General features: G+C 39.4%; 1 protein-coding gene across 1 annotated transcript in view; it reads right to left on the bottom strand.

Annotated features, from left to right (window-relative positions):
• The window catches only part of ABI3BP (ABI family member 3 binding protein), a 316,616-nt gene that overhangs the window by 53,981 nt on the left and 250,483 nt on the right, over window positions 1-12,152 (bottom strand). The window contains exon 46 of the mRNA XM_074973278.1: window positions 5,127-5,219. Coding sequence (XP_074829379.1) covers window positions 5,127-5,219 — 93 coding nt within the window. The remainder of the gene's footprint in view (window positions 1-5,126; window positions 5,220-12,152) is intronic.

Raw genomic sequence — 12,152 nt, 5'->3', positions numbered from 1 at the left:
AGAGAGACTTTTCTTCTATTATCCATGTTTAAACTAAGGTTGTCGATTAATTGCAGTTAACTCACGTGTTTAACTCAAAAAAATGAATCACGGTTAAAAAAATTAATCACAATTAATCAGTTTTAAGTGCACTGTTAAACAATAGAATACCAATTGAAATTGATTAAATATTTTGGATGATTTTCTACATTTTCATATATGTTGTATTCTGCGTTGTAATCGAAATCAAAGTGTATATTTTTTATTACAAATATTTGCACTGTAAAAAAACAAAAATAGTATTTTTCAATTCACCTCATACAAGTACTGTAGTGCAATCTCTGTCATGAAAGTGCAACTTACAAATGTAGATTTTTTTTTGGTTACACAACAGCACGCAAAAACAAAACAATGTAAAACTTCAGAGCCTACAACTTCACTCAGTCCTACTTCTTGTTCAGCCAATCGCAAAGACAAACAAGTCTGTTTACATTTACGGGAGATACTGCTGCCTGTTTCTTATTTACAGTGTCACCAGAAAATGAGAACAGGCATTCGCATGGCACTTTTGTAGCTGGCACTGCAAGGTATTTACGTGCCAAATATGCTAAACAATCATATGGCCCTTCATGCTTTGGCCACCATTCCAGAGGACATGCTTCCATGCTGATGATGCTCGTTAAAAAAATAATGCATTAATTAAATTAGTGACTGAACTCCTTGGGGGAGAATTGTATGTCCCCTGCTCTGTTTTACCCGCATTCTTACATATATTTCATGTTACAGCAGTCTCGGATGATGATCCAGCACAGGTTCATTTTAAGAACACTTTTACTGTAGATTTCACAAAACGCAAAGAAGGTACCAATGTGAGATTTCTAACCGACCCAAGATGTAAGAATCTGAAGTACGGTCCAAAATCTGAGAGGGACAAGGTGTGGAGCATGCTTCCAGAAGTCTTAAAAGAGCAACACTCCGATGCAGAAACTACAGAACCTGAACCACCAGAAAAGAAAATCACCCTTCTGATGGTGGTATCTGACTCAGATAATGAAAATGAACATGTGTCGGTCCGCTCTGCTTTGGATGGTTATCGAGCAGAACCCGTCATCAGCATGGAGGCATGTCCCCTGGAATGGTGGTTGAAGCATGAAGGGACATATGACTCTTTAGCATATCTGCAGGGGTGAAAGTAAAACGTGTGTCTCTTACCGGTACGGGCCCAGGCAGAAGGGACGGGGCTGGGGGGGGGGTCAGGGTCCCCCAGCCAGCCCGCTTGCGCCACCCAGGGCTCCAACCCGGGCCCTTTAAAATCACGGGCCCCGGGGTAGCTGCTCCTTTTGCCCCCCCCATCCCCGTTGGTGGCCCGGGGGGGGGGGGAGCAAAAGGGGTAGGGATGTTAAAGCGGCAGCACTTTAACGTCGCTGCCCCTTTTGCGCCTCCCCCCGTTGGCAGCCCTGGCGGTAGGGACCTGGCAAGGCCGCCGACAGGGGGTCGCAAAAGGAGCAGCGATGTTCAAGCGCTGCCACGGCAGCACTTTAAAGTCAGTGGTAGGGGCCGGTACAGGCGGCCATTTTCCCCCGGTATGCCGTACCGGCCCACACCGCCTTACTTATTTATGTGCCTGCATATCTGGCACATACGTATCTTGCGATGCCGGCTATAACAGTGCCATGCGAACATCTGTTCTCACTTTCAGGTGACATTGTAAACAAGAAGTGGGCAGCATTATCTGCAGCAAATGTAAACAAACTTGTTTGTTTTAGCAATTGGCTGAATAAGTAGGACTGAGTGGACTTGCAGGCTCTAAAATTTTACATTGCTTTATTTTTGAATGCATTTTTTTTGTACAAAATTTTACCTTTGTAAGTCCAACTTTTATGGTAAAGAGATTGCACTACAGTACTTGTATGAGGTGAACTGAAAAATACTACTACTTTTGTTTTTTTACAGTGCAAATACTTGTAATCAAAAATAAATATAAAGTGAGAACTGTAACTTTGTATTCTGTGTTGTAATTGTAATCAGTATATTTGAAAATATAGAAAACATCCAAAAATATTTAAATAAATGGTGTTGTATTATTGTTTAACAGTGCGATTAATCACGATTATTTTTTTTAAATTGTTTGATGGCCCTAGTTTAAACATGTCTGTTTTTTAAAAGAGAGAGTCCATAAGGTTAGAGGAGATATGCTGATTTATGTTAAAAAGAAGACTGCTTGTGTCTAACAGGAGAAACTATTCAAGGGTAAGATAACACTCATAATGCTGCCAGTGTCAATGACACTGTTGGCTGTTGATGTAATACTGGTTGCATGCAGTATTTCATACCCTAAGAAGCATACACAGATTTATAAATGTAGTAAGAGGGATAGGACATGGATTCCACATTAATTTGGGGTAACATTTAGAAATGCCTAAGCTAGACAGACAGCTCCTCCACTTTTTCTTTATTCTTCTTTCATTTTGGACTTGAGCACCAACTCACAAATCATAATGGAAATGTCCCCCAAACCATGTGAAAAAGCAAGCTTGTAGACAATCTGGTGCCCAATTGATTTTAAATTAGGTTATATTTGGAGGCCTTAGCATTTTAAGAATAGCTATTTGAATTTTTTATTTTCGTTTTTAAATCCCAGATGGGAGGAAATGAATACACCCTTTCAAAAAAAAAAAACAATTTTGTGTATAAAGAGGTCATCATCTCCCAACAGCTACTACACAGTGGTATCTGAGATTAATGGAGTTTTTCCCTATGCTTAGAATGGGTAATACCTGAGGCAATTGTGTGACGAAAGTTGGCAAATGTTGACTTTTCAGTGGTATCTACTGTACCTTCTAAACACTGTAAAAACCTTTGCTAGTGCCCAGCAGCTACGTACAGGCACAACCTATTATTACTCAATAGAATTTGTGCATACACTTGAGCCTACTGCAGTGTACTCTGGACAAACAACACAAACTACAAAGACACGCATTCACCCCGTGACGTTCTTGCACAGTTTGTGGAATTTCCATAACACCACCAAATCTACATCATTTTATTTACCATTTGTAATCAGTTACAAAGCATATTGTTTTAGGGAATATCTCATACATTTTTAATGGACTCAGTTCCATGCAAACTATTAGGGGCTCATTTCTTCTCAATGACATGAATTTTCAAGGTACTCTGTCCCCTCAACTCCCACTGACTTCAATGAAAACTGAGGATGTTCAACTGCTCAAAAAATTTCTGCACAGTGTAACAAGCTCAAAATAACCTGCATATTCCAACTTATTTTGCCTATACCTTATTTAAAAGGCACTAGTGGCAGGGCTTCTAGATTTTTGGAAATGCACCATTTTGTTTCAGAAACCTAAATGATTAAATAAAGTGTATTAAAAGTGAAGCCATGTTTATGCTAACGTATTCCGAGTTCTGATTTATCTTTGAATTTTTATGTCGGTAGGCTTCATGAATAGTACTGAACTAAAAAATTAAATGACAGTCCACTCTTATTTAAGAAAATGAGAAAACAGCGTATATCCAATAGTCTATTTTGACTGCAGTTCAAAGTACTGACGTACTTCAAAGCTCTAAAGGCTTACCATTAAATATATAATGTACCAAAATGAATAACAGCAGATGTAGATATTCTTCAAAAATCATATGTATAATATGTCCTTTCAAACTCTTCAAATCCCAGAAGGGATCTACTTAAATACATACTACTTACCTAAGTTCAGAAAAAGTGGACTAGTCAGTTAAAACCGATAGCCATCCTTGGCTTTACCTTACTGCTTGGATGAAGCTACTACTACTAACAGTTTATCATATTGACTTAATCCTTGCTAAGTACAATTTTTAGACTGAATAAACTTTAAGGGACTGAAATGCCAAATCTCAACCGTAAGCCCTGTTTCTCTTTTTTTACCCAAGTAAATTAAGTGCCAGTGTTCTATCTAGGGATTACGAACACAGCACAGTTTATAATTAATTTAGGAGGCTTTTCTTTGCATGCATTCTTTGAAGTTTTAACATCAGACAGGATTCAAAAGGAAAAGCCTTTCAAAAACATCAGTAAGAGCATAAAAGTCAATTCATGCACAGCTTCAGAGAGATGCTAATTTTTTTCAGATTAAATGCTAGTGAACAGAAACGCCAAAGTAGCAGTTAGTGGGGGTTCTTATAATGAAGGCAGAATGATACCATGTATATATTCCTTTTCCTTAAAAGCATGCAATTCCTAATAAGCTTATTGGAATACAGTTAGCTAGATAAAAAGTAATTTGCTGGGTGGGCCACAAAAAACTCCATTAAAGCATGAACAGAGTGATTGTTTTATTATTTTGACAATATGAATGCTTTAAAAAAAAACTTAGAATGTTCAGGGGAATTTAATTCTTGTGAAAATTGCCAAATTGAGAGCCCTGGACACAGATACAGCACATACAGAGGAAGTGCAAGCTTCCTTGTACTGCCTTGCTAATTGTCCTCAATCTTAGCCTGTAGAGTGTATCCTTATGGGTTAGATGGTAATTTAGTTTCATTTAGACCCATTCCATCCTTGGGTCTCTCCTGAGACATCCAACAAGAGTGCCAATCAGTATCAACTGTGATGGTGTTTTTGTAATGTTTCAGAGTAACAGCCGTGTTAGTCTGTATTTGCAAAAAGAAAAGGAGTACTTGTGGCACCTTAGAGACTAACCAATTTATTTGAGCATAAACTTTCGTGAGCTACAGCTCGCTTCATCGGATGCAAGTGAGCTGTAGCTCACGAAAGCTTATGCTCAAATAAATTGGTTAGTCTCTAAGGTGCCACAAGTACTCCTTTTCTTTTTGTTTTGGTAATGTGGCTTCTTGACCACTAGGAATTGGTCACCACATAGGTTGTCAAACAGCCATCAGATGGTAACAACATTTGGTCCCCAGCAACCTGGGCTGGATATGAACTGATGATCTAGAAGTGTAAATTTCTTTATTCTGCCACCAATCTCCCGAGCCATGGGGACATATTTTTCTGATGAGAAATGAGAGATCCTATTTTATCTACTTCAGTAGACATAATGTGTTTTGTTTTGTTTTTTGTCATCTAAAAGGGCAATTTTATCACTAACATCATTTATGAGGAACTGTGACAGGGTCTTCATAATTAATCTTACCGGAATCTGTCTTTTTCTTTGTCATATTGGATTCCAGTGATATGTTTGAGCCCATAAGAAATTTGGTAAAATCCTGAACTGTTTCTTTGTCACCTGTGAAATACAAGAAAATAAAGTAAATGTATACATGACAAAATACATACATAAAACTCATTTTCAAACTCTAGCTAAAACAAACATGAGCCTCATAACATACACCTATCGTTCATTGTTATCATATTTATTGAACCTCAAAGTGGGCTAGTTGCCTTCTAGTGCAAGTAAGAAGATATTGGCTCTGGCCCCGAAGAGATGGAAATCTAATTTTAGACACAGCACAGTAATGGGGGCAAAGGGGTAGTGAGAGCAAGGGCTGGGTAACAGCAGTGAGATTCCATGGTTACTCAAGAAAAGCTAGGGCTCAACATGATAGAGAAAAAGCTTGTTTCCTTTTTCAATACATAAATTAAATGTACTGACTCTTGTAGAGGGCCAGCTCTTTTTTCCTCCTAGAAAAGACTGTCTGTTCATCCCCAGTATGGAACCATTGGAGATACACTGAACCAAACAGACTATATTTGGACTACTGAAGGCAAAATGTGGGTAAAATTCAGTTTGTATATAAAGGACTGTCCTACTTACAAGTAATGTAAACAGATTTTAAAAAACCCAAAGTTGAGTGGCACTATAAAGATCTACATAACTATTCTCGGTACATAACTATTTTTGGTATAACCATTTTACATACTGACAATTAAGACACATGTAGACTAATCTTAAAATGCATTCCCCTAACAAAATGAAGGTACATTTACATATCCCATTGGCTGCACAATGGCTAATGTTGGTAAAATGAGGAGATTCACTGCAATTTTGTCACATTTGTGGAAAAACCATCTGTAGAATTCTCCTTACTGTGCTCAGTATGTTACATTAAAAACAATCACAACAAAGTTTTATCACAATTTACTTTCCAAATGACTCAGAACATTGTTTACTTAAACTTAATTTGGATAACATTTCAAAGAAATCAACTAAATTAATATAGCACACTATCTGAAAATGAAAACCAGAGATGAATAACTATCAATTTAAATTCCAATCAATTCAATTTCCCCATGCTGGCCAGCGATGAGATTAGCTGAGTGAATGGCAGGTTTGAGCCACTGGCAAAAGTGGCTAAACTGAGGGCTGCTGTGAATCTCTGAGACGAGCAAATCTGCCAATAAGAGCAGGACCCACCAAGGCAGAGGAGGAAATTTGTCACAATATAAATAAAAAGACAGAGAATGTAACACATTTTATTGGACAAATAAAATTCTATGCTTTCAGGCTAAAAAGATCCTTCTTCAGAACACTTGTTCTCAAGAACTAATATGATTATAAAAATCTTCTGCTAATGTATATGGTGTTTGGTAACAACGCATGCAACAACAACAAATCTAGTCTCTGCAAAAACCACGGCAATTTTCTCCACTGTCTAATCTTTACTTAGCCACTACTTTAGGGTGAAATTCATCCCTATGCAGAGGGGCGACACAAGGTCTATGTACCACTTTAGCACTTTTTTGAAGGAGCAGAGGGAACTGGCGTGGAGGAAGCAGTGGCACTGGAACAGGGGTGGGGGCGGGAGCAGAGGTCATGAGGAACTGTAAGAGGAGCCTCTTTCTTCTGAGGAGAGAGAAGAGCAGCTGCCAGGAGAGTTAGGAGAAGAACAATATACTCATCTTCAGTTCTTCAGTGTATTTCATTAAGAATGACCCCACCTGACTTCAGTCCTCCACACTGAGTCGCACTGCCACTCAGCCACATACAGATCCACAAACTGGAAATGGCTCAAACCAAAAAACGCTGAATCCAATTAACTCTGAACTTCAGGAAGTTCAAAATCCACATCTGGGTTTTGTGTTCTCAGGCCTGTTTCCCCTGCAAGTATAGAGCGTGGTGACATCTGAGAGTGAATGAGTCAAACAGAATTCTTCCGGGTACTTCCACTGCTGCATGCCTCCATCTTTACCTCCCAAAAAGGATTTAGTGACTAAAAAAATACAATTAGACCCTCAGTGTTGGTTAGTCATACCTAATTTTCAATAAAAACTTCCAAGGCACAACTGGATGTGATCTATTCAGCCAATATCCATACTTTCCACTGCTTGGCTTTCCTGTTTAGTTCTTGAAAAATCCTGTCTCCATCCTCAAGTTCTCACCTGCTTTCTCATCTTTTGCCAGTGGGTTCCTGCATAGTTTGGGTAGTTTGAACTAAAAAAGCAACTTCACAATCTCAGAATTTCAATATTTGAAATTAATAAAACTAAAATTTACTGACAATATCCCCAAAGAAAACTCTGTGTCTATGTTCGTTGCCCAAACAGGAGGTAGATTTGTTACTCACTTGACATTCTGCTGGTTCTCATAGTGCTCAATACTTTCTGATTATATTATATATCTAAAGTTATACTCACACACAGCATAATTTTACTCTTAGACAATTACCAAATGATGCATTTCTTTTTCCAAATTAACTGATATATATATAAAAATACTGATACATGTACATTTAAATACTGGGGAACATGTGTGTGTGTGTGTGTGTGTGTATATATGTGTGTGTGTACACACGCACGTTCCCCAGTATTTAAATTTCTTGCTGACCTACTGAACCTCCTGTAAATTATCGTTATTTAGGGAATCAGACATCCAGTAATCCTCACACTTAGGAAGGTATGATTTCTCTCAAATTCTAATTTAGTTATAAAAGGAGATGGGTTTGGACAATGCATATTCTTTAGATTTCAAAGCACTCTACAAAGGTGGCTCAGAATGATTACTCCCATTTTACAGATAGGGAAACTGGAGCTCCCAAGTGTCAAGTGACTCACCCAAGGTCACACAATTAATCAGTTTCAGAGCTGGGATTAGAACCCAGGTCTCCTAATTCTTAGTCTGGTATCCTGTCACAGAACTGCATTGCCTCTCAAAGCCACCCCATATAACTGATGTGACTGCAGTCTACTTTCAGATTATTGATAGCACTGAAATAACTCTTTACATGATCAAAGCAATGGATATATGTTAACTAACTCTCACACAGTAGCGGACTCAGAATGGCACTACAGCTCAGGCACGAGATCCATTGGTGGGTCTGTGTGCAGGGCTGTCCCTAGAGGGTGCGGGGCCCGGGACAAATCAGCCCTCACAGGCTTGGAGGCCCCCCTCTGCATCGGTGGCTGGGCAGAGTCCTGGTTGCGTGGGACGGCAGCTGGGAGCCTGCACGCCTAGTTCCCTCGCCTATGTCTCCCAGAACCAACTGCGCCAGGCAATCGCACCAGCCCACGGGGCCCCGATTTGCCCTACCCAAGGGATGGCTCTGTCTGCGTGTGAGTAAAGATCACACAGTTCAATATCTGTCTCAAACAGAAAAATATGCTGCACGCCATGAGACGCAGGGGAAGTATGTTCTAATTTACTATGCTATCCCAGAGCTAAATATTCAATACAATGAATGTGTAGGCACATTGACAAAACCATTGAACTGCCCACTATGCCAAACACAGCTAAATTAGGCCATCTTGAAGAAAACAAAGCTAATCTTATATGACAACTTAAATGGTATTTAATTAGGCAGCATGGAAAAACAAATCCAGGGTTTCCAGGAGAAAGGCTGACAGAGCCACAATGCTGGCCTGGTTGCTGTTTTCCCTGTTGCCTGATTAAATGGAGTTCAAAGTTGCAAGTCAGTGTGGTTTTGTTCATTACTTCAAGGATTTAGTGGTATCTGGACTACCCACAGCATGCTGTTTGTCATGGTATCTGTCAGTCTAGTGTAATGGTTTATCAGGAGAATTTCTTCTCAGCACATTCACCCAAACTTTTGAATAGGGATGTGTGTGGCGGACAGTATTTGCTTGTGTATTTATATTTTTCTCTGACTTTAATCATGCCTCCTGGAAACACTCATGCAGCCTGGAATAACACAATATCTAGCATCCCCTCCCCCAATAGCAGAAATACCACAAGATGACCAAATCTCACTTTATTGCCATAACATAAATGGCTTTTGCCAGAGGATGGGGTGAGGTGAGTTTATGAAACAACTAACAAAACTACCTAAACACTTGAGACCTGTAGAGCCTGAGCACACAGCTCTAGCTTTAAAGGTGGGGGAAAAAGGGCAGCACATACAGTGGGTGGCTACTGTGAGAGAAGTAGCCCGTTCCGTTCCGCACAAGCAGAATGCTACTTTGTAGGAGAGTTGTTGAAAACAACAAATATACCATGCTAGTACATTGTGCAGTGCTTTAAATTGTCAGGATCAAATAAATCTAAATGAGGCATTAAGAAAACCACTTTTTCCATTATGGCACAAGCTTTGTAGGTTAAGACAAATAAGCAGGGAATCAAATTTAAAGAAAATTATAGAAAGTGTTGCCTCACATTAGGAAGAGAATTAAAAAAAAGTTATTCAAAAGGATGCCATCTGTGTCCCATTCCCACAGTCAGTTTAACACCTGGCACCAGAGCCAAGAATGCAACCAGACAAAAGTCCGAAAAAAGCCAGCCAGGAAGCCAGCACAGTCTCATATGCTGCTGCTGGAAAAACACATTCCACAGGTTAGCATCTAGATCCTCCAGCTGCCAACGACACACTGCATGGGGCAGCATATCTTGGCACTGATGCCACAAGTCAATGACGAAGAAGAACTGGAGCACACTCCAAGAACACTATCAGCAAGAAAGGAGAAAGAAGAAGAGTCCACCTAGAATTCGAATGACAGACTAGCCAAGGTTCTTCAGTAACTGCACTCTTGTTCAGGGGAGAAAAATTATGCAATGTCTAAAGGCTTTATAAAGTACTATTTAAGAACTGTATAAGCACTGCATTTAAACATGCAACATTTAGGTCCCGACTGGCACTACCAGAATAACTATCGTGGCCTAAATGTTGCACATTTAAATGCAGTGAGTTATAGAATACTTAAATAGTACTTTGAAAAGAGAGTTAATATAGAAAACTATATTAAATACATAAAACTACTATATTTATATTACTGATTTAATTAGCTTTTGTCCATATTTGTCTGAAGGACACAAAAGGTGACCTCAACAAAGGGCTAGATATTAGAGGGGAAATGGAAAATTACAGTAGGGTCAAAGAATCAATAAGAGGGAATTTAATGGGGGCATCTGCTCAACATCTTAGATGTTTATACACAAATGCAAGCAGTATAGGGAGTAAATATGAAGAACTGGAAATCTTGGTACACAAGGTAAACTGTGACTTAATTGGCATCACTGAGACTTGGTGGGGTAAATCTCATGACTGAAATATTGGTAGAGGGGTATAGTTTGTTCAGGAAGGACAGGCAGCAGGGAGGTGCTTACATTATACATCAAGAATATATTGTTGTTCTGAGGTCCACAAAAAACTGAGAAGCAGGCTTGTTGAAAGTCTCCGTGTAAAGATAAAAGGGGGGAAGAAAACACAGGATGATATCATGGTAGAGGTCTACTACAGACAACCAAATCAGGAGGAGAAGGTGGATGACGCATTTCTAGAACAACAGAAATGTCCAGAACATCAGACCTGGTAGTAATGGGGGACTTTAACTACCCAGATATCTGTTGGAAAAGTAATATGGCAAAACATAATTGCTGTTAAGTTCTTAGATTGTACTGGGGACAACTTCTTGTTTCAGAAGGTGGAGGAAGTAACCAGGGGGTAGCATTTTAGATTTAATTTAACAAGGAGGGATTGGTACAAATCTGAAGTTAGAAAGCAATTTGGCTGAAAGTAATTAGGAAATGATAGGTTTCATGTTTTTAAGGAAAGGAAAGAGTAAGAACAGCATAATAAGAATAATGGACTTTAAAAAAGCAGACTTTAACAAACTCAGAGAACTGGTAGATAAGGTCCGATAGGAAGAAAATCTAAGGGAAAAAGGCATTCAGGAGAGCCGCAGTTTCTAAAAGAGACAATATTAAGGGCCAAATTGCAAATTATCCCAATGCGAAGGAAAAACAGGAATAATAGTTAGGGGCCAAAATGGCTCCATCAGCGGCAATTTAATGACCTAAAATAAAAAAGGAATCCTACAAAATGTGGAAACACAGACAAATTGCTACTGATGAATATAAAAGAACAGCACAAGAATGTTGGGACAAAATCAAAAAGGCTAAGGCACGAAATGAGTCACACCTAACAAGGAACATAAAGCGCAATAAGAAGAGGTTCTATACATATGTCAGCAGCAAGAAAAGGATGAAGAAAAGAGCAGGTCCATCACTTAGTTGGGAAGGAGCACTAATAACTGATGACAGCAAGCAGGCTCTAAGGTGTTTAATGCTTAATTTGCTTCAATGTTCACTAAAGAGGTTAATTATGACCAGATGCGTAACATAATTTATAACAACAAGCAAGGAAGGAATACCAACCAGATTAGGAAAAGAACAGGTTGAAGAATATTTAGATGAGTTTCATCAGGCAGGGCCTGATGAAATTCAACCCAGGGTACTTAAGGAACTAGCTGAACCAATCTAGGAACTGTTAGGAATTATCTTTGAGAACTCCTGGAGGTCAGGTGAGGTCCCAGAAGACTACAGAAGGGCAAACATAGTACCTGTCTTTATAAAAGGGAGCAAAGAGGACCCAGGGAATTATAGACCAGTCAGCCGAACTTCAATACCTGGAAGTTCTGCACTGCATCTGAGGGTGCTAAAGGAGTTGGCAGATGTGATTGCAGAGCCATTGGCCATCATCTTTGAAAACTCATGGCGATCGGGGGAGGTCCCGGATGACTGGAAAAAGGCTAATGTAGAGCCCATCTTTATAAAAGGGAAGGAGGATCCGGGGAACTACAAGCCAGTCAGCCTCACCTCAGTCCCTGGAAAAATCATGGAGCAGGTCCTCAAGGAATCAATTCTGTAGCACTTAGAGGAAAAGAAAGTGATCAGGAACAGTCAGCATGGATTCACCAAGGGCAAGTCATGCCTGACTAACCCAATTGCCTTCTATGACAAGATAACTGGCTCTATGGATGAGGAGAAAGT

Source organism: Natator depressus, chromosome 1 (assembly GCF_965152275.1).
Source record: "Natator depressus isolate rNatDep1 chromosome 1, rNatDep2.hap1, whole genome shotgun sequence".
Classification (NCBI taxonomy): domain Eukaryota; kingdom Metazoa; phylum Chordata; order Testudines; family Cheloniidae; genus Natator; species Natator depressus.
The sequence above is the reverse complement of the archived record's forward strand: the minus strand, read 5'-3'. Positions and strand labels throughout refer to the sequence as shown.